At 40.9% G+C, this 23,635-nt stretch overlaps 1 protein-coding gene across 1 annotated transcript in view; it reads left to right on the top strand.

The window, feature by feature from the left end:
- ST8SIA6 (ST8 alpha-N-acetyl-neuraminide alpha-2,8-sialyltransferase 6) overlaps positions 1-23,635 on the top strand; it is a 49,093-nt gene that overhangs the window by 1,130 nt on the left and 24,328 nt on the right. Inside the window, exons 3-4 of the mRNA XM_068405192.1 lie at positions 8,902-9,000; positions 15,337-15,423. Coding sequence (XP_068261293.1) covers positions 8,902-9,000; positions 15,337-15,423 — 186 coding nt within the window. The remainder of the gene's footprint in view (positions 1-8,901; positions 9,001-15,336; positions 15,424-23,635) is intronic.

Below are 23,635 nucleotides of genomic sequence, written 5' to 3'. Positions count from 1 at the left end.
TCCTGCTCTTGAGCCTTCACACACTGTAGAAAAACTAATAGTGCAGAAGAGGGTGGTGTAATCCACACATGAGATATTACTATGTAAGAAGTAGTTTGCAAATATTTTTGCTATTGTCTTTTACTTTATGTGGCCTCATTAACATTGCAGTTCCAATGATTATTATATGTTAATATATATTATGGTCAAAAACACATGACGAAAATTAGAAAGAACTTGGGAACTGGGTCTTTAGTTGGAACTGTGATGTCCTGGTTATATCGAAGTCAATGGTTGGTGACAATGCACTTAACCTTGCTGAGGCTGCCATTTCACCCAATCTAGCTAAATTTGAGGTTGAAAAAACATATGCTTTTCCTAAGTGAATGCAAGTGACAATAGCCATAGTAACCATTGCAGTGTACGCTAACAGTAGGTTACTTACACGTTTCCAGTGAGAGACCCTTGTAATCCCTGCCTCAAAATTTAGAAATTTCACAAGCTGTAAGTTTATAACATCTTTCAAAAGCAGAGTGAAACAGAAGGAACAGGAATGTTTGCAGAATTCTAACTGCTATTACGTGTTTCTAGCCTGCTTTTCTTTCCTGTGCTCATTTTTTCCCTTTCTACTTTTTTTCCCTTCTTTTCCACTCCTTACAATTTATTGGTTTTGCAGTATGTACTCTGTTCTGCTTTGGTTTTTGTAGCTGTCGCTCCATTCTCTTCTCCACTCTGTTTTATATTATGTCTGTGGTTCCCCCCTGCCCTGTCTTCTCATACTCTTCCTTTTCCCTGCTAGTTTCTGAGCTGCAGTCTCCTGCCACTCAGCTCTATGTGCTAAACCATGGAGTCAAATTGACTAGAAATGCTGGCAGAGAGCACTTCATAGAACAGAGTCTAGCTACTTTCCATCTGCTGGTAGTACACTCACAACTGGAGCAAAGAAAGTGGAAGCAACACGTACTGAAGAGGGCTGAAAATCCATGGCATGTATAGGTCAGTTTTTAATCTCTGTAGTAAAGGCAAGTAAGTGTGAGATTTTAAATACATATTTTTCCTTAATCTACTTGGAGGTTTTGATCAACCTGAAATTGTATTTCTTCGTGACTAAGTGACTGCAAAAGTGTGACAAGTAAATTATTCATCAAAAAAAGTTTCCTTTCACTCTAGCTCCTATAACCATAGTGTCTTTGGAGGGATGTCTTGCTGGCTGAATCCAAGAGAGGATGTTCTTTCTCACCTGAATGACTACGCTCAGTAAGCCGGCCTGACAGGGGTACTTGTGGCGCGTGTTTGGCATAGGAGGAAGGAGAGAGAGCTGCTGGACTGACCAGGAGCTGTTACTTAATCCAGAGAGCAGCTGGACTGGGCAGGGAGCCATGCTGGAGGGGTTTGATCCAGGCAGCAGCTGGACTGGGCCTGGCTGAGGGCCATGCTGGAGAGATTTGATCCAGAGAGCATCTGGACTCATTCAGGAGCCTCAGACCAATCCCTCAGTGATGGAGATGGATGGTCTGGTCGATAGGAATTAGATTCCAGTTTGCAGTGGGGTTTTGCTGCAGTATCCGTGAGTATAGCAGAAGGACAGAAGAGTCCCTCATTGAAATAGGTTGTAGAGGGGTAAGTGAATTTTTGGATCACATGAGGCTATGTTAGTATGTTGATGCATAAAACTAGGAACAATCTATTGGTGCAGACTTCCCAAAGTAGGGTTCTCCTAAAGTACCCTGACAGTTTGAATAGCATTGCTGTGTTGCTGACGGCAATGTTCTTTCCTGTGTAAGAGTAAGAGGATGTGCATGGATGTTAGGTTAGACTCTGATCTCTTCATCAGTTTGACACATTTTTCTGGCAAGCTAAGATTTTCTCACCAACTTTAGTGGGAGGATCTGGGAAAGGAAAAAGAAAAAAAAAATGGGCATTATCCTTCTTGAACTCTAAGTATAAGTAATCTAGACAATCTTCAGAATCGCAAGCTAATCTTTCTTCTTATCATGATTTCCTTTGCTGTTGGAGGCATATTTGTAACCAAACATCTCCTGAAGAATCTCTAAGTCCCTATTGTTCTGTTGCCTCGCAATATTCAAAGCTAATCTGTTCTTTTACTTTGAGTAATTCTTTTAAGAGGATGAAACTGAAGGATGAAGGGACAAAAAAGCAGAAGATCGGTTCAGACTGTCATAGATATTTAGGCAGCTGTTATGCACAGCAGTGTTTAATTAGATGGTGACTAGGCACCTAAAGTTCTCTGAAGACCTGCGTTTTTGTAAATAACCTTGAAGAGGTGGTTTGTCTCTTACAGGACATTTCTTACCACTTTTTCTTGGCAAGTGTTAGATAACGTGAACAGTGTGACTGCCTTTACAGTGTGACTTCCATTTTTTGTCATGGGTTTATATCGAAGCCTACTGTGCCTGTTAGTATGGTTTCTTACTGAAAACAAGGCCATTGTTAGTAAGATTTCTCTAGCAGTCCCCAAGTTTATTCCTGGAACCAGTATCATTTACACCTCAATACTATGGTTCTCTGGCAAATCCTCATGCATATCCCTCATACCATCCTCTCAGTTTTTAAGCTGTAACTGCAAGTACAGCTTAAACTTGCTTAAGCCAACAGTACAACCAAAAGAAGTAGTCCTGCACTTGTCCCACCTTTAGATACTTGGTCCTCCCTCCCTCCCCACCTGTGTTTGTGCCAGCATATTTGTCACAGCATTAATAGAAAAATAGAGGGCTCACTACTGCTAGTGCTTGTCAGGGGAAGGTGAAATAATAAGAGGAGCTAGGTTATCTTGTCTTTGTTATGAGGCCCGGGGTGTGCTATGTTAAGCTTGAGCAGAAATTCTAGCTCCTTTTGTACAGCCCCGGAATATATAGCAGATAAATAATGCCAGCTCCTACAAGGGAAGTGAAAATAGTTTTCTCAAGTACTATTTATATATACTTTATATGCAAGTAATAACAAGGCAGCAGCACCCTGAAGAACTGACCACCACTACTCTGTTATTCTGTTTGTGTCCCAAATTTTAAGGCATTCAGTTACTATTTCCCTATCTTACTCTCTGTCTTTGCAGGTCCAAGGCAAGCACAGTGTAGAGACTGTTGGGGTAATTGAACAGTGGGAGGAAGTGATTGAGGAGCTATGAGTAAACAAGTTAGTATTAGTACAGCGTTCCATAGTGTTGGTTTCTCCAACTCCTCTCTCAGCTGCAGATCTTTACGCAGGCCTAGGGAATAAACAACTATACTTAATTAACTATGCTACAGAGATCTGTACATTCTGTCTCCTGTCAAAATATTGCATTCTGGCAGGCAGAAGGGGAAGAAGAGACAGGCTATTACCACAATTATGAACAGTAGCTTAGTATATTACACAAATAATTTGCTACAGTTTAGATTAGTCAGCACTGGTGGCCACTTCACTAATTTTACTGCGCTCTCAGTACTTTTTCCCTTCATCCCCGAGTGATGCATGCAGACATTTTTTAGGACCGCATTTCTGACATACGCCTCATGTATTAGTTCTGTCTAAATGAATAGGTGTTCAGTTGAAAGCTACTGCCAGGACACGGTTATGTTCTGACAGTGGTGAAAGGTTTCCCAGCCTCTTTCTGTTTACTTGGTCCAAGTGAAACTGCTCTGTCATTCTGTCTATCGTGTACTATTGTAGCATCATTTTAGTGTAAGTACCTTATTCTTTTCACTTTACCCACCGTGAGACTCTTAATGTTGCTTGTTGTGTTACCTGTCATGCAGTTTACGGATTTTATAAATAAAAAGTATCTGATGTTATGTATAACTCTGATGAATGCACTGGAAGGTCTTCCAAATAATTTCAAAATGCAGCTTGTTTTAAAGACCTTATTTAGCATTCCTAAGATAAGCAAAACCTCCATGGGAACTTGAACAAGGATAGTAGGATCAGTCTCTTTCACAGTTACTTTGATTAATGTTACAAGACAAATTCTTACTCCTGTGGTTTGATAAAGCCATTTTTATAGTCCATTTCACCAAGCATTTAAATTGTGTATTGCCTTATTAACCAAGGTGTTGTGAACGTTAAAAAGGTCACTATATTCTTATCATCTGATTCATTTGAAATAGTGTCAAAGATAGTACTTAAGAGCACCCTTCTTAGGGAAGTATGGATTACAGGTTTTTAATAATATTCAACTAATAGACTATGAGATTCAAATATAATTTAGTCTCTTCAAGGGAGGGATTAAGACAGAAGGTATTCACAATCTGGATAGCGTTATTCAGTGCCAATTTGGTAGAAGGATATAAATGTGCAGTTTTGCTTGCGGAAGTTATCCTTTTTAGCTGGAGATGCTGAGCTGGAACAGGGTGCAGAGGTCCTGTGCTGCTTCAGGCAAACAAGAGCAGGAAACCATAAAGTTCAACAACTAGTTCTGGTGGGCACGGAGTGAATAAAGCCGATGAGTGGGATTTTTCCTTATGTTCAGTGTGGACTTGCTGAAATTAGGGGTGAAATTCTTGTTGCTTTCAGTGCTGCCAGACAGTCCAGTTCTGAGCTCTTTTGAAAATCTCACCCCACATTCTTTCAGTTATTTTCAGATGATTTTGTGGTAGTTCTGGAGGATTGGCCTTTCAGTCCTGGGCATATCTTTATGTTGTGGTATAATGCACAGCACTATATTTCCTTTTTCCATCTGTGCTCCCTCCCTCCCTCCCCATCCTTTTTTCATCCATCTTATGTCCATCTATTTTCCTACTCTGATAACTGCTTGGGGTTGAGTTTGGTTCTGTTCTTTTTTTTAAAGGGCTTCCCTTTTCTTTCCCTCCCTGTACCACTGCTCCCCCAGAACTCCATGTTAACTGAGGTACCTTCCCGTCTGGTGATTCCCTGCACTAAGGCTCCCCATAGTCTCAGGATTGAATGCTACAGGTGCAGCAGAAGGTGCTGTGGACTTCCCATATAGTTTCTTTATTTCTTATTCTAAAGGTGGGTGCAGTCGTTGTCTTAAAGAATTTTAAAGTTTAAGGAACTGCTGTCTTCCTGAGAGCAAGATATAGAATAACAATGTGCTGATAAATATGGCACATGGTCTTAATCTACTGTGGATTTATTAAAGTACAGATGGTGTACTTTCAGAGTTCCTAGAATTACCACAGGAAGTATGTGGTCCTCAAGCTGTTCGTATACGATTAAAAAAACCCTCTGTTTTTCAGATTTTGATCAGGGAGACTGGCTTTGAGAACATCTAAACTCTAAGGAAATGCAGCAGAAATTTCCCTGTTTCATCAGTTTTATGAGTTCAAGCCAACAGAATATGACATGGTTTCCACTTCAAGCTCTCATCTAGTTTAAGAGTTTGCAAAATCAGTTGAATGTAGCCTGATACCTGTGCTGTTAGGCATGTTATCTGATTTCACTGCAGAAGTTTTAGTGCAGTTCTAAATATTGAACAAAGACTGTCATCCACTAGGTCAGTTAAATTCATTTAGTGATAAATGTTGCCTAGCATAATTGTCCTAAGTGATCAGAAATCTAATCTGAGTCTGATGTTTGCACAACTCTGCGATGAATAATGCAGTAGAAGTCTGGACTGCCCTTTGCATGCTCCTTTTATATGAGTGCAAAAATCTTTCACTCATGTGAATCAGAAGCTACTCTGACAGTGAAACAGAAATTAAGAAATTTAACTTTTACTAGAATAAGTCATTGTTTTTCATGTATTGCAAATAAATTGTTTTATTTTTGTATCTTTTTGCACCATATAAAGAGTGTTGAGTAAATTTTGTGTGGAAAAAGCCACAGAAGAAGCATTTTGGTGATCTGTCTTGTGTCTGCATTATATGGATAAAGAATTTGGATTAAAATTTGTGTCTGGTTTTCCCCACAGTTGTGCCATTTTCATCAGTCTTTATATGTGTCATGGAAAGGGAAGGAAAGACTCCTTATTCCTTTTTTCTCCCCTTGATGGCTGTAAAAGTGACTGTCAGGATTTAATGACAAAACAAAACAGAGCTTCATGTTGCTCACTCTTTTTTATCTGACTTCTTCCTTTTTTGAATTTTTCAAGTCTTGAAAATGTGTGCATAAAAAGCAATTACAAATTAAAAAATGAGGCAACTTGCTTCAGTTGATCTTAGTGCTATGAATTTAAAAAAACGAGAAGTCTTTTGAGTAAAACTTGTATTTGGTTGAGAGAATATTTATTCACTGCCTCCACTGATCTCAGGACATAAAGTAATAGAAAGCTGTAAGGACCTTGTAATGATTCGCTGCACAGAGTTGAAACTTACTTGTGAAAGGATGTTGGTTTTCCAAGGATGCCTGCAAATGCACCTCGCAGCGAGCTCATCAAACCTAACTGCCTGCTCCAACTTGGTCTTCCTGGCAGGCTTCATGTATTAAAGAAGGTCTCCTCTGGCCAGCTGTGGCTTAGAAGGGCTGGGACCACTTCTCAAATCAGCATCCAGCATCTTGATTTTTAGTTGTAATGAAAGACTTATTTGCAGCAGTAACAGGCACTTGGCTTGTGATATTAATAGTCCTTTTTAAGGTGCTGTTCATACAGCTAAGCTTTTCACCTAGCCGTTCCTCTTACTTTAAGCTGCAACTGCTGAAGAATCATTTGAGCTTACTGAGTTAAAGAAGCAAGAGAGAGGAAACATGATTTAGTGCTAACTAAATCTGTTTGGGAACTGGTATTGGGTTCTTTTGTGAAAGGGCCCACTTGGTTCTTCGGTGTAGCCAGAACCATTCAGACAAAGCTGCAATAAACCTGTGTGCTTAAATGGTGTGGGCAGAATATTTGCTGGCACTTACTATGTCAGATCTGCTGAGTTATGTGCGTGATCCTCTGGACTGTGTTCTCTGAGAGCCTTCTGCCCTCATTCGTATGTCGCTCTTTGAAACAGAATTAGATAAGGAGCTGTATGCAAAAGCAGCCAAGGAGCTCTCAGCAGGTAGTGCCAGCTGTTACTATTCATTAATATCACTGCAGAACTGAAAGGACAAAGGTTTATGTTGTGTTGTCTTACCGTTGCCCTCAACAAGGGGCATGCAGACTGCATACTTCCTTAGGGGCACTGAGTGTATACTGGGAAGAAGTTCCTGATGGTGGAAAGGAAGGGAGACAGCTGATCCCTCTCCTCTGCAGCCTACGTCCTGTGTGAATTGCTCCTATGGAGTGGCTGATTCGCTAGAAAATTCACAGGCAATGGAAAGAGAAGGAAAGGCGTTTTGTTCCTTTTCCTCTGCTGTCATAGCTATGAACATGCCAGTCAGTTCAGTAGCAAAATAAACAAGCATTTATTCTGCTCTTTCTTCTTCAGTCAGTCATCTTCTCATTTGAATTGTTTGAGATTTTAGTTGTTTAAGAAGCGTAGGCTCAGGGGCGACCTTGTGAATATCTGAAGGGAGGGTACAAAGAGGACGGAGCCAGACTCATCTCAGTGGTGCCCAGTGACAGGACCAGAGGCAATGGGCACCAACTGAAACACAGGAGGTTCCCTCGGAACATCAGGAAACACTTTTTTCCTGTGAGGGTAACTGAGTGCTGGCACAGGTTACCCAAAGGGGTTGTGGAAACTCCATCCATGGAGATACTCAAAAGCCATCTGAACGCAGTCCTGGGCAGCTGGCTCTAGGTGGCCCTGCTTGAGCAGGAGGTTGGACCAGATGACCTCCAGAGGTGCCTTCCAACCTCAGCCACTCTGTGATTCTGTGACTTGAAATGGCATCTTTCTCAAGTAAGAGCTTCAAAATCAGCTTGTCAGAAATCTTGTTGATAAGTGGTCTCTGTGTTTTGACAGGTGAAGGCAATGGAGTTCTGGTCCTTGTTGGTAAAAGGAATGGTTCAGAAGCAGAGTGCATTATGTACAAAGCAGGAAGACCCTTTCTCTGTCTGTATGAGTGCCTCTGTACAGAGATGGCTCGGTTGTTCTGTGTTCTAAGAACAGCACGGCTTCTGTTCACTGCTGCAGCTCACGCCCAGGAGTGAATGACACAGCATCTGTCTTCTGTATTTCTAGTTCTGGTTTGGACAAACAGGTTGCAGTGTCCAAGTGCTCCTTAAGAAATGAATCAGTAGAAAGAACGCAGAAGGAACAGGGTGGAGGGAGAGGGGAAGATGGTGAGGAGCAAGGAAAATAAAAATGCTGGAGGAAAAAAACTTCATGATAAATGACAATACACACAGCAGAAGGTTGGTGATGGAAGAGGGGGATTGTATGAGTTTGCACCTGGATGCAGGGTGAACTGAGGTGAATGGAATAAGACCTTGGTATCTCAGTCATTTACTAATTTACAGCTCAGTCTTCTGCCGGGACTGCCAGAACAAGAGGACCACACAGGACTTTGGTGAAAATAAGACAACAGGAATTAAAGATCACTGTCTGGCACTTGCTTTGGTTCCTTGTACAAATATTTATTCTCACTGTGTAAATAAAGAATAAACAAGGGAGAAAGTATTAAGATCAAGTCAATAAGTTAAGGTCAAGGTAAAAAGATCCACTTCGCCTGTGGTGTTTCCTGTACGTATTTTATTGGCTCTGAATATTGGATTTCATCAACAACTTTAGGAAATCACATCTGCTAAATATTTTACTGGTGAATATTTTAAATATCTTCAAAATGTAATGTTCGAGAGCCTTCCCATTTCATTTCCATTTTTTAAATTACATTTTCTGATTAGAGTGTAAAGCAGAAAATATAATTCAGACTATGAAATAGGTTACTTTAAAGAATCAAATATTTTATAGTCACTAGCAGCAAACTGCCCTTTATACAAGAGTTTCATAATAGAAGTCAATAAGATTTCTTTGGTAATGTTTTCAGCTAAATCAACAGTTATTAATCTTATTGTCATAGCAAAGTAAATGTGACAGCATTGTCAGAATGTTCTCTCTTTTGAAGCTTGTTGCTTTTTCTCCCTCCTCCCCCTTTTAACAGAACAACTGTTAATAAAAATGGAGTTTACCAGTTTGAACAGGCTTCAAAATGTAAGGCAATTCAGGACAACATTTTGTCATCATCTATCAAGAAGAAAAGGTAGGTGTTTGCTGTACTTTCTGCTTTGTTTATTTTAAATAGAAGGGTAAAAGATTGTCCTCTTTTACATAATGCTCAGTGATATTAATGTGGAGCTATACAACAGAAAACTGAAATTGTTCAACCAATGTTTGCCTGCATTTTTTTCTTTCCCGTGAATTAGATTTATTCAAGGTTGGATTTTATTTTTTTTATTTTCACAATATAAGTCAACAGGATTTCTCCTTGCCAGTTAGCAATATTTTATTCCAAGATATTCACAAAAAGGTTGAACAGAATCTGTGAGGTATAATTTCATTCTTGAGTGTTTTTTCCTGATTGGTGAACACTCCTGCTATGAGCAACCTCAATTAATGGATTCTTTTCAGTATATTCGCTAGAGTAAGTACGGAAATGTACTAGTATAAAAACTTGCTAATTAATTGCACCCATTATAATAACTAGTCCACAGGAAACTAATAATTCCATTTTAGATACATTGCAAAAGCACCCCAAATTAATTTTGGGTTTCAACTTGCTGTTCTGCCTTTTACTGACACGGAAGAAAAATCTTTGATATCAGCCCTGCTCAAACTCCTGGCCACTTTCTAAGTGAAAATGGGAGAATCAGCCCATTGCTTTTGATATGTAACATTTTGCCTGTATGGACGCACCGATAAATAAAACATTGTAAATAAGAAAGGCTTCCCATTAGGACTGAGTTCCAGCTTAAAATTAATTATGTGCCATGGTCTTTAAAATTGGAAGCTTTTTTTTCCCCCCTCCATTTGTGAAGAGAAGAAAAATGGAATGAGAAACAAAAGCTCTGCTAAAAATATTTATGTGTCTTTCCCCATTCAAAGGACTGGAGAAGTCAAATTTTTCCTCACTTTCTCATTGTGTTTTAAGATCTTTCACCTGTTTTTAAGTCACCATATTCCCAGCATTCTGTCTTTACTCTTTTAGTTCTTTCTTTTTTTTCTCCTCTATAACCTCTTCTCCCACCAATATTCCACCTCATCAGCAACGCTATCATTGAAGTTTTTACTGTTTTGAAAGGTGGTGGACCACTATGTTCCTGATGCGCTGCTAGGGAGAGCGGAAACAGAGACTGGCAAACAGCAGTCCAAGAATACAGTTGACTGAAAAATTCAATGATTAACAACAGGAGAAGGACAACCAGTCACTGTAGTGCCTCCAAAATCCAGTTATAGCAGTATAAATGCTGTTATTTATCCCGTGTGTTACAAAGTTGTACAGACTGCAGCAATGCAGACATGCTCTTCATATCTAGAATGTTTTGGAGCTGAGACTGTAGGAGAAACTTTAAAAGTGTGAGACCTTTATTCTCTGGCTAGAGAGAAAGATGCTGCACCATTTAATGAGGCAGAAGATGAATTGGGCAGGTAGGAAGAGAAACTGATCTGTGGAACAAAGGAGCAAGGGACTGCCTTGTGCAATGTATATTGTAACTCATTGCCCTTTGCTGAGAGGAGCTGCAGGGATCTTTGTTGCTTTTTCAAGGTGTGACCCACAGGCATGGTATATAAATGCTTTATATTGCAGTTCTAGACTTTCAGGGACATTCTGGACACTCCTGCCTCTTAAGTTGGCAGAAAGGGAAAAAAAATACTAGTTTAAAGCTTGTAAAATGATTTGATAGCAAAAAATGCCATGTAAGTGGGAAGTTATTATCATAGCAGGTATGTGCTGGTGGTGATAAAGAGCCTGAAATGCTGAGTTTTGCTGGCAGTTTTCCATTTTTATTCTAGAGCAAGCCCTGTGCACACTCTCCTGAGGGCTTTAAAAACTGATAGTTGTTTTGGTAGTATTAAAGTATCCAAAGGCAAAAGGGATCCTCCTTTTCTCTTTCATTTCTTGCTGTTGTTTTTCTTTTTACTTGTTTCTTTCTTGACCATAAGCTGCCAAGTAGGAATATGTCCTTTTTTCACTCCTGGTACTCAGTTTTCCTTCTAATTCAAGTAGCTTTTTTTTCAAGTAGGTGTTTAGTTTTACCAAATAACCATTGGGGCTGCATTTGTCTCTCTGTTCTGACGTTTTACCTATTGTCTCTCTACCATCTCAATACTTCTGTCCTTGCTGTTGCCCTTTAGATATCTGCCAAAAATTAGAAGATACTTACACTTTGTCAGTGCCTCGACTGTGCATAATAATTCCACCTTAGCTACTGCAGTTAACGTAGAAGGTCAGTGCGTACCTGACAAGTAATATAGGCAAAAAAACCCTTCCAGGTGTTGTTTGCCAGCAAGGCTCATACAGTATAAGTGAGTTTCCTACAACAGAAAGTTATTACAATGGTTGTGGTGCAGGTGGCAGACAAAAACAGGACAAAAAGTGTCTCATTCACTATTTTCAGCACTGTAATTATAGTCTTGTCCACATATTTTTATAGTTTGATTTACCTGAGCTTTTTTATCTTAATAATAAAACCCTTTCAGCATCAGTGAATATGTGCTGTAAGCTCCTGTGTGCCAGTGGAAATATATGTATTGTCCCAGGTCTTTAAAACGGAGCAGTGGAGAAGACGTTACAGCAGAGCCATGAAATGATACCCTGATGGCTTTCTGGACAGATTGCATTGGAGGAGTGAGTCCCCAAGGCTCCTTTAAAGCAGGAAATGCTAAAATAGGCTTTCTGAGAGGAAAATAAAGCTTTCGGGGCTGTAAACCCAGCTGCAGCAAATCCCAGAGCTTCACTTTGAGTCTTTAAAAAAATTAATCTATGGGAATATTGTCTGTGTTCAAGTAGAGTTCATTTCATGGAATATCGGTGTGAGCAGATGTGGCGGCTGCCTTGCAGAGCTGCTGCAGTCAGGAGCTCGTGTCCATAGGACATGCTGCTGGGTTGTCTCTGCTGCTTGTGGTGCTGTGACAGCGCTGGCAAAGATGAGTTCTGACAGTCTGTAGTGTCTTTGTAAGACACAAGAGGAGCAAAACTGGATGCACAGGGCGAGCAGAGGTGGTGCTATGCCTTGTAAAGACCTGTAAGTAAGTGGTGGTTTTCTGGGTGAGCTGGCGAGCTTAGATACCTCCAAGCAAGAGTGATTCCATCTGGTAGAGAGCAGTGGAAAGGCAGCAATGTTCTTGCATTGTAATTGGTGTTTTTACCCTAGATGCAGCTTCTGTTACATGTGTAAGAAGGTCCTTACAGTTTCTGACAGTGAGTGTTCATGTTTCTCGTGAGGCCTGAGAGACCTCAGAACTAGCATTACCATAGAATGAATCATAGAATGGTTTCGGTTGGAAGGGACATTAAAGATCATCTAGTTCCAACACCTCTGCCATGGGCAGGGACACCTTTCCTCTAGATCAGGTTGCTCAAAGACTCATCCAATCTGGCCTTAAACACTGCCAGGGAGGGGGCAGCCACAACTTCTCTGGGCAACCTGTTCCAGTGTCTCACTACCCTCACAGTAAAGAATTTCTTCCTAATATCTAATCTAAATCTACCCTCTTTCAGTTTAAAAGCATTCCCCCTCATCCTGTCACTACTTGCCCTTGTAAAAAGCCCCTCTCCTGCTTTCCTGTAGGCCCCCTTCAGGTACTGGAAGGCTGCTATGAGGTTTCCCTAGAGCCTCCTCTTCTCCAGGCTGAACAGCCCCTACTCTCTCAGCCTGTCTTCATAGGAGAGGTGCTCCAGCCCTCTCATCATCTTCGTGGCCCTCCTCTGGACTCGCTCCAACAGGTCCATGTCCTTCTTTTGTTGGGGGCCCCAGAGCTGAACGCAGTACTCCAGGTGGGGTCTCACGAGAGCGGAGTAAAGGGGCAGAATCACCTCCCTCAACCTGCTGGCCATGCTGCTTTTGAAATGCACATTGCCAGCTCACGTTGAGCTTCTCATCAACCATCACCCCCAAGCCCTTTTCCTCAGGGCTTCTCTCAATCCATTCTCCGCCCAGCCTGTATTTGTCCTTGGGATTGCCCTGGCCCACGTGCAGGACCTTGCACTTGGCCTTGTTGAACTTCATGTGGTTCGCACAGGCCCAGCTCTCAAGCCTGCCAAGGTCCCTCTGGATGGCATGATTATGGATGATGCTTTGATTTTTCTCCTTACCAAATGTTTCCCTGTAACTTGCTAATAACTTGTCAGTCCATACAATTTCTTTCTGAGCTGACGGTAATTTTTCTTTTCGTTTCTGACTCTGATCTTCATCTTATCAGTGTCTTTAGGCTAGAATTTGCTTTTTCTATATTTTTTTCTCCTAGATAATGATAGCCTAACTCTTCATGCCCTGTTATCCTATGAATTCTTGGATTTTTTCCATAAGTCCCAGCATCTAAGAGTTATTTATTGTTTAGCCTTAAGGAATAAAACTAGATGAGTGATTCAACATCAGCATAGGCTATTTCAGTCCTGTGCTTCTATCCCATCCTCCACCGAGATGCACTCCCTGTCGTGCCTTGTGCTGGTACTGACACTTGTCTGACCCCAGAGTGAGCCAATTTAGGTAGCAGCTTCAGCAAAAAAGTAGTTGCATTTTCTCTGGCTGCAGTTCCAAGGCTGCTAATACAACATACCAGCAGGCAGCTGCCAAAATAGGAAGGCCTTGTTCCCAGGTTCACTGCTCCCATCACTCCTTGCTTGTACTGGCTGTGGTGTTTGATGGAATCTTTCCTGATCTGGTTTAAAACACTAAAGAAGAAAATGTATATGCATATTTTTTTCCTTCTGGGTTATTTTTTTGCCATGATAGTGAATTAAAGTAGTCTATGAAGGCACTTGGCAGGTGCAAAATCTGGCAAAATAAAACAGAGGTGGAGTCAAGTAAGTACCAGCAGTGGCACAAGGGAGAGAACAGATGTGGAGTTGAACTGGAAGGAGGAACAACGTACTGCACCAGATCAGATCAGCTACAGCTGCAATGAAACTAGTTTAGCTCTTCTCCCACTTCTGCCCATTCATTCCGGCTCTTTTCAGTTACGCAAGGACTCAGTAAAATCAATTTAGTCACAATCATCTAATTCCTTTAAGAGTTTGCTAAGTCTGGAGAATGAAAATAGTACATGTTGTCACAGGCGCAAACTTGAGCCAAAGACCAGCTCTAATGCAGTATTCCTCTTAAAAGTTTCATTTCTTTTTCCATGTGTAAATGGGACATGATTTTACTCAGGGGCAGATAAACAAGTTAACTTTAGCAGCTGCAGTACTTTTATGAAGCAAACAAAAAAAAAGGGATCTGTTTTTTCAAATGGTTACCATAAAGCTGTGGTACTAAAAGCATGTTGAACACAGAGAGAGAAGGAAGCTTTCGGGTTGTTGACCTCTGCTGCTGAAAGCCACCACAGCCTTTTTTACATTCCCTTTTATCAATTCTCATGCTCCATTTAAATACAAGTGAGGTTTCTTGACATCCCAACTCTTGTAAAACTGTTCAAAATACACACTTCTATGTTCCAGCTTAAATAAACTCATGATTATTTGGTTTTGGGCCAATGCTAAGCCATTTTTTCTAAAATAATCTTTTATTTTAGGTAGATCTTTTCTGGAGACAAGTCCCATAGAATTCGTAGTCATGGCATCCATATCATCTCTTCTTCCCATTCTCCCAATCCTCCTCATAAGTCAGAGTTATTGTTTTTAAAAAACCTATATTAGGATACAAGCACAAATGGGAGAAGTATTAACATTGAACTAGTAAGGGAATAAATGTCTCCATTCTTTTGACTTACATGTTCTGAAGCATTTCACATATGGACAAATTTAAATCTCTTGAAAGGGTTTAAAAGGAGCAGAAAGCTCTTTGGTTACATGTCCAATGTAACCAAAGTGCTGGTTGATGTAAAACAACAGTTTGTTTTACTTAAGAGATAATTTGAAGGAAAACTTACATCTGTAAATATTGGTCTATAGTCTTAGATAATTGAATTGAACTTTGGGGACTCTATAAGGTAAATGAAAGAAAAGGCATAAGAAGGATAATGTTTCATCTTGGCTTGTAAGAGCCATATTTCAAAATATTTTTGAAGTTTAAAACACAAGAAAGAGTTTTTTGTATTATTTTGGACTTTTGCACTTGAGGTGATTTCTAATAACTTTAAGATATTTATGGTCAAATATTTGTGTTTGAAACCAGTGTACTTTTGAAAGTTTCAGAAAAGAAAAGTTCATTAGGACATCACTATTAAGAAGTGATGTTTAATAGGTCATGCTAATTAAATGAGGATAGTACTGTTACAAATTACAAAAATAAAATAGGTCATGGAGTTCTAAAAGCAATCTATTATATATGCACCATGCATATTATTATTAATACATGCATCATTTAAATGTTTTAGAGATTGTTTCTAAGTATACATACATATATATTCTAGTGTTTGATGTTGTTGCCTTTTTTAGATATTCAGAAGATTATTATCTTCACATAGTCACAAAACTGCAGAACTGCACCTGGATAAGAAGACCAGAAGAATCTGCAAAATTCAGGTAGTTTTCATTGTCTCATTTAGCAAAACTGTTTACCTTAGATTTGTCTAACAAGCCATAAATTTAAATCTTCCTTTTTGAAAAAATAATTTTGTATTGCTTTTAGACTACATTCAGAGCTATATGTTTCTATTAATCTTTTGATGCTGGGGCTCTTCTTGTTTATTTGAATTGAAGTGTGCAAACTGAGTAGGGTAAAAGAACTAAACAAATGAAGTAATTTCATCTATCTCTACTATAATGAATAGTTAACCAACTTAAGTAGAATGGATTAAAATATTCCTGACATAAACCCGACAGTATTAAAAAAAATTCAGTACTGTGATTTTGTCCATCTGAACTGACACTCTGGTGTAATGAAGCAGCATATTTCTTACCCCAAGGCTATTGCTTCTATTACAGAAGTGCCCAAGACACTCATTAGGTTTGACGCTGCATGTCATGGCCCCTGAGCATGTAAGCACGTGATTACATCTGTCCTTGTCCGGGATGGCACGTGAGTACATGCTCAGTAGGGACAGTGATCCCTGAAAAGCTTCCACTCTAATTTGGAAATGCATCATGCTGGGTTTAGAGAACTGCTTTGCTGTGCCAACCCTATTGTCTCCAGGGGGAGATACTCTCTCAAGTTACATTATGACATGGATCAGAATTAAAGATTCTGTCATGGTCATTAAAAATAAATAAACTGACCTAGCTTCCAACTCTTTGGGGTTAACTAGCATTGAAAACTTAATGTCCACATGCTCAGCATGATACCCTTGGAAGAAGTAGTTTTGGGGGAGGTAAAACTTTCTGTGCAACATAAATTGCTGTCTGCTCTATATCATAACTGACTAATGGTGTTTTCCAAAGCTGAGAAAGGAGAATACACAGAGTTAAGGTATAAGAAACTTTCAGTTACCTCTGGCAGTCTTTAGCTGTGCACAGAGGTACCAGAGCACGATAAGGAGCTGTAGAAGCAGCCCATTCTGTTTCAGAACAGGCAGGTGTCTTGTACAGAGCTGACAAGAGGTGAAGCTGCTCTCATCTGCTCTTCACCCCGCTACATTTAGGGTTTTTGTTTTCCAATCTTTTTTTAACTTCTCTTCCTTCTGAATGGACCAGCCTCTACTTACCAGCAATTTGCCACTTCTGCTGCTGTGCTAGGTATGCAAGTCAGTGGCAGAGTAACCACTCCTTGTTCTAGCTTTATTTCTTCATTTATCACTTCTGCAATCTTCCTTCTACTGGGCCAACTTCTTCTACATCTTCTAGGCCTATGGGAATCAAACACGACACCCTATATGTAAACCATCCTATGAGACTGTTGGACTTTTAAGTACAAGATGCTTACTCTTCCTCTTGCTGTCTTTGCCTTTCGGCAAGGAGTGTCGGTCATAAGTAGTCAGGGTGGGTTGTACAACCAATTATCAGACTGGAAATATTCAAAAGTGAAAACTGTGGAGTGCACTAAGCCACCTAGAAGATGTGGACTGTATTTACATTGAGGTGAGCTTGCTAGCTTTAACTTAGCTCGAATACCAAGCAAAAAAATCTTTTGAAACCCATGGTTTGGCACAGGCTGGACAAACTCTTATTACTTAATTGACATTCAAGGGCTGTGCTGTTATGGTTTCATTGCTTTTTTACATCCAAACTAGCCAGAGTATTAGCTAGTTCATATGTATACAACCCGTGCTGCAATTCTGATGACGGTACTGTATATTACTCTGTCCCTATGAAATTTGATCTGTTTTGATACCATCCAAAAATTCCATTGATACGACCAAGGACTGGTACTTCGGTTTAGGGCATTGCAGATGATATTTTTAAAAAAGATGTGTGGTTTTACATAAGTCTCTCCTTTCTTTTCCCGTTATTTCAAACTCCTCTCTGTTGTTTTCTGGAAGTAGGATATTAAAATTTTACGGTTGTCTTTGCTCCCAGACCATACTGGAGACCTTCAAGGCTCTTAGCCGGTGGTCAATAGAGGCTTTAAAAAAAAAGATTAAAAAAAAGAGAAAAAAAAATTCAGTGTAAAGTTTACTGAAATCTGTATACAGTCCATGCTTACAGCACTCCCAAACTTATTTATCAGACTTAAGCACAAGAGGTGGGAACTAGCTTTGCAAGGACGCTCTAGCTGAGAAATGATACATTGACAGAGCTCTGTGGGGAACAAAACTTCTAGAAATGTGATGAAATAAATGAATTAATAATCCCTTGGCAGTACATCTCTTCCTTTTTCTAACTTTGCCTAGTGTCAGTAATGCATAATAGTTGTGTAATACAAATATTATTCAGTTCTAAAAATCTCATTAAGTAGGTAGATAAACACACCCATTTTGCAGAAGAGGGAATTAATCTCGGAGGGGCTGCGCAACAGGAATTGGGTAGTACATCTAGCCACCTTCAGGAGGAGGGCTTGAAGCTGCCTGTGTCATATTATTCACCTGCCAGTGCCACCAGAAGTCCGCCTGCTGACTAGACTGCAGAGAAGCTGCTTGACTTCTTTCCCTGTTTGCCCATCTGTTAAATGGAGTGTACACTTGCATGCTTCTCAGGCATTGTGTCAACTGTATGACATCTCTGTATTATCCTGAAGTTCTGAAGTACAGGCATGCATATTTATAAGGGATTTAATGTCTTATGCTCCAGGGCATAAACTAACCTCTAATTAATAAGGTTCAAAAGCAGCTTCCCGTGGGGGTAGTGAATTTCTCAGAGAAGCTTTCTTGTGTTTGCCTTTGCAGCTTCTGCTGTTGGCTACCATCATACTGGTAGTGGAGTGAATGAATATGTGATCTGAGCCAGTAACTCTTATGTTCCTAGAAGACAGCACTGTGTGCCAATGAGTACACATCAATTCTCTTTGTAAGCCTCGCTCCTAGCAGATCCAGGGCAAATAAAAGAATATGGATTAGAAGTGCAACGCAGGAAAGAAATACTTGTCTTTGTATTTGGCAAAAGGGTTACAGTTGACAGCCATGCGTGGCACAAACCACCGTGTTTTTGCCAACCCATTGTACAAAAAGCAGAGTGCAGGATTCCAGGTTGACCCTCTACTACCTAGCTCAGCTTTGCCATGCAGCTGTGCAAACTGTGTCCATTTGTTGTCGGAGAGCTACCCTTTTCCAAAGGGCTTGCTCTAAAGCTGCTATGCTGTGCACGCTCCCGTGCACTTGGCTAGGTTGCTATGTGGCAGTGGTCAGTGGTTCTTGGCAGCTACGTGATGTTTACCTGTGCATTTCTCAAAATCGAGAAGAATCATGAGGCAAGTACAAGCCATGATGTTCTCTTTAATGCCTCCCATATCCTCAGTCACTCTTCTCTGGTGGATTTTTGTCCAGCCTCTGTCAGGGAACCAGTCTCCTGGCCCTTCACTTATTTCAGTATCTGTAATGGTGACATCAGCACTGCTAGATTTTGGCTGCCCCCAGAGCAGCAAGTGCAAGCACTTAGTTCACTGCTCTTGCAATCTAGTTAAGATTTATTGTGCCCCACATTAGTGTTTGTCAGCCATTGCTAAAGAGGTTTTACCTAACTTCACAGTAGATGGTGTGTTAGGTATATCACCTTCAAAGTTGATATACCTACACCAGAAGTGGTGTAAATGGCATCCTACTAACAGTGATTTAGGGAAAATCTTCTCCAATCTTTACTGCTGCTGACATATAGAGAACTATTTAAGTATTTTTTTTCAGACCTTTCCTTTATGAAATTCAGCTGTGGTTCTCTTGTTTTTTTTATTTCTTTTGTTCTTTATGGCTCTACAATCATCTAGCATCTCCACATTATTCCTTTGTTTCTAAGCCCACCTGAATTCTTCCTCCCTTTTTAGATTTACATCAGCTCTAACTTGTTTTAGGCAAAGCAAGTCCGTGGATTTCTTGGTTATAAGAGAGGATTGGTACACACTTGGAAAGAGAGGGGAAATAATCTCACCGCTGCCTGGAAGAGTCATTCTTAAAGCTCCAGGAAAAAAAAGCCATGCTGGGTAGCTTCCTTTGCAAAGGCAGTCAGTAGAGTCTCAGGTTCCCTAGGTAACCTGAATATTAATTCTTATATTAGTATTCTTCAAAGGTTTTCCACTTAAAAGAAATGTTTCATTAGTGCAACAAATTACAGAGCCCAATTGCGTGCAGGCTGTAATTGTTTTTTACACCTCCACATCTCTTTGCTCTGCAGACTTTTAAGCTTGATTTATTCCCATTTGGGCTATACATCCATGGTGGCAAATAATCTGCAGGTTTTCCAAATTGTTGCGATGCCTGTTTTTGCTGGAAGCTGACAAATGCTACAACAGCCCTCAAAATAACTGGGAGGGAGGGGAAGGAAGACATGGAGAAAGGCTGAGAAGATGCTGTGTTTCAGAGGAGCCTCTGGGCATTGTATTTCTGTGCTGTCTCGCTGAGTTTGGAGCCTGGCAAAGCAATGCAACAGTTCTTCGGGAGTGCTTTCATACTGGAATAGCCCTATGTGAGCTGTGGATACCCATGGAAATACCATTCCTGACAAACCTTATTTGCATATGATAATGAAGGGAGAAGGAAATTCCTAGGTGTAAGTGCAGTTTTAAAACCCCTGATGTTACACTGCAGTTTAGCTGGCATGCTGCTCCACCCCACTAAAATTTTTTAAACTTCTTTTAAAAGAAAACATTGCTACTTTAAAAAAAGAACTCCAGGTCTTGAATAGTTAAAAGATCAATGCATTTTCCTAGTCCTGTAATTTCCCCTCCTGCTTTTTATTCCACTCGACCTCTATTACCCTTTTCCCACTTTAATCTCTCTTCTGAAAAGTGTGTGTTAAACATTCCTGCAGATTATAAAATCCCACTCCTTAAAGAGATTAATTTGTAGTGTGCTACACTCTAGCATATGTAACAGTATTGCTTAACACATCTGTGTACTGCAAGGAACCACAGTTGAAACACAAATAAAATACCCTGCAAGGTCAATTTATGCTTACATAAGCTCACAACACCACATAATCAATAGCTTTCCTAACACTAAACAGATCAATAATTCCACTGTACTCTCTGAAATCTTGCATTCCAGTATGCAGGAAAATATGCAGAACTCTGAGATTACAGTGTGATTTAAGAGTACATTTGCTGCATAGGTTTAATAGATCATATGTAAAATCAGGAGTATATATTCAGAGACATATTTCTATTTCAGAAGAGAAAAAGGCTGGGTGGAGAGATAGTAATTGATGACAGTTTGAAGAAATCTTCTTTGAATCTTTTAATTGCTCTAGAGACTATATACTTTCCTCAAGGTTGGAGGAGTCCTATAAGGGGAACCTAATTTTGGATCAGACTGAGTTAATTACATCTTCATGGCAGACTCTTTAAATAGTCTTTGGTTTGAAAATTTTATTACACTTTTACATATTCAGCCTGTATTTCAGATTCAACCCTGTTGGCTTTCATTGTCTTAGACATTTATGATGTTACTTCATTTATAGACAGTTCAAGGGCTGTCAGTGTAGCATTCCCCTTCAACACATTCTGTTTCAGACGTGAGATTTAACCACTCTTTTCTAAAAGACTGGAATATAGAAACATAGAAACACAGAATGTTAGGGGTTGGAAGGGACCTCTGGAGATCATCGAGTCCAACCCCCCTGCCAGAGCAGGACCGATCTAGGGCAGGTTACACAGGAACACATCCAGACGGGTCTTGAAAGTCTCCAGAGAAGACTCCACAACCTCTCTGGGGATCTTGTTCCAGTGCTCTGTAACTGTTACGGTAAAGAAGCTCTTCCTCATGTGGAGGTTGAACTTCCTGTGCTCTAGTTTGCATCCATTGCTCCTTGTCCTATCGCAGGGCACAAGTGAAAAGAGGTTGTCCCTTTCCTCTTGACACCCAGCCCTCATATATTTATACACATTAATCAGATCCCCTCTCAGTCTCCTCTTCTCCAGACCGAAAAGCCCCAGGTCTCTCAACCTTTCCTCATAAGGCAGGTGTTCCAATCCCTTAATCATCCTCGTAGCCCTCCGTTGGACTCTCTCCAGGAGATCTCTGTCCCTCTTGAACTGGGGAGCCCAGAACTGAACACAATACTCCAGGTGAGGTCTCACCAGGGTAGAGTAGAGGGGGAGGAGGAGCTCCCTCGATCTGCTGGACACACTCTTCTTAATGCACCCCAGGATACCAGTGGCCTTCTTGGCCACAAGGGCACATTGCTGTCCCATGGATAACTTGTTGTCCACCAGGACTCCAAGGTCCTTTTCCACGGAGCTGCTCTCTAGCAGATCGCTTCCTAACCTGTACTGGTGCATTTTATTACACTTATTATTGTTGAACCTCATTAGGTTCCTCTTTGCCCAGCTCTCCAGTCTGTCCAAATCACACTGAATGGCCGCACAGCCTTCAGGTGTATCATCCAAACCTCTCAGCTTCCTGTCATCAGCAAACTTGCTGAGAAGACACTCTGTCCCTTCATCAAGGTCGTTGATGAAGATGTTGAACAGGACTGGACCCAGCACTGATCCCTGGGGGACTCCACTAGTTACAGGTCTCCAGCTGGACTTGGCACCAATGATTACCACTCTTTGGGCTCTATTGTGTAGCCAGTTCTTAATCCATCTCACTGTCTGTTCTTCTACCTCACACTTCCCAAGTTTGCTCACGAGGATGTCATGGGAAACTGTGTCAAACGCCTTGCTAAGGTCAAGGTAGACTACATCCACTGGTCTCCCTGCATCTACCCATTCAGTCATGACATCATAGAATGCTATCAGGTTAGTCAAGCATGATTTCCCCTTGGTGAATCCATGCTGACTACTCCTGATAACCTTCTTCTTTTCCATTGCTTAGAGATGACCTCCAGAATGAGGTGCTCCATCATTTTTCCGGGGATGGAGGTGAGGCTGAGTGGTCTGTAGTTTGCTGGATCTTCCTTCTTGCCTTTTTGAACACTGGAGTGACATTGGTTTTCCTCCAGTCCTCAAGCACCTCTCCTGTTTGCCATGATCTTGCGAAAATGATTGAGAGTGGTAGAGTAACAACATCAGCCAGTTCTCTCAACACACTTGGGTGCATCTCATTGGGGCCCATGGACTTGTGTGTATTCAATTTCCGTAACTGATCACTAACCTAGTCTTCACTGACTAGTGGAGAGTCTTCCCTCCTCCAGGCTTCCTCTCCTACATCCAGGGTCTGAAGATCACAAGGGCTGGTCTTAGGATTAAAGACCGAAGCAAAGAAGGTATTCAGCAACTCTGCCTTCTCTGCATCCTCGGTTATCAGGGCTGCCGCCTCACTGAGCAGAGGGCCCACACTTTCCCTGTTCTTCCTTTTGCTACTGATATATTTGAAGAAGCCCTTTTTGTTCTCTTTTACTTCCTTTGCCACTTTTAGTTCTAAGAGGGCTTTGGCCTTTCTTGTTGCCTTCCTACACGTCCTGACAACTTTCCTGTAGTTCTCCCAAGTGACAAGACCCTTCTTCCACGAACTGTAAATTTCTTTCTTCCGCGAGATTTCCTTCAGAAGCTCCTTGCTCATCCATGCAGGTCTCTTAGCACGTCTACCCGATTTTTTACTCAAGGGAACGCACATATCTTGGGCTTGGAGGAAGTGGTATTTAAAAATTGGCCAACTTTCTTGGGCTCCTTTGCCCTCCAGAGTCTTAGCCCATGCGATCCCTGCAAGTAGATCTTTGAAGAGTACAAAGTTGGCCCTGCGGAAGTTCAGGTTTGTAATCCTACTTATTGCCCTACTTCTACCTTGTAAAATACTAAACTCCACCATGTCGTGATCACTGTCGCCAAGGCTGTTCCCAGCCTTAATGTCTCCAACTAGTCCTTCTTTATTCATTAATACAAGGTCCAGCAGTGCACCTCTTCTCGTTGGTTCCTCCACTACCTGAATTAAGAAGTTGTCATCGATGCACTGCAAGAACCTTTTTGACTGAACATGTCTAGCTGTGTGGGCTTCCCAGCAAATATCAGGGTGATTAAAGTCACCCATGAGTACCAAGGAGTGTGTTCTAGGGGCTACCTCCAGTTGTCTGGAGAAGGCCTCACCAACATCTTCTTCTTGGTTTGATGGTCTATAGTAGACCCCCACAACAGTTTCACTCCCCTTTGCATGTCCCTTAATGCTTACCCACAAGCTTTCAACCTGTTCTACCCCGCCCCCCGGACAGAACTCAATACATTTCAGTTGCTCTCACACATAAAGAGCAACACCACCGCCTCGCCTTGTTGGTCTGTCTT

This window comes from Nyctibius grandis, chromosome 7 (genome assembly GCF_013368605.1).
Source record: "Nyctibius grandis isolate bNycGra1 chromosome 7, bNycGra1.pri, whole genome shotgun sequence".
In the NCBI taxonomy this organism is placed as follows: domain Eukaryota; kingdom Metazoa; phylum Chordata; class Aves; order Nyctibiiformes; family Nyctibiidae; genus Nyctibius; species Nyctibius grandis.
The sequence above is the reverse complement of the archived record's forward strand: the minus strand, read 5'-3'. Positions and strand labels throughout refer to the sequence as shown.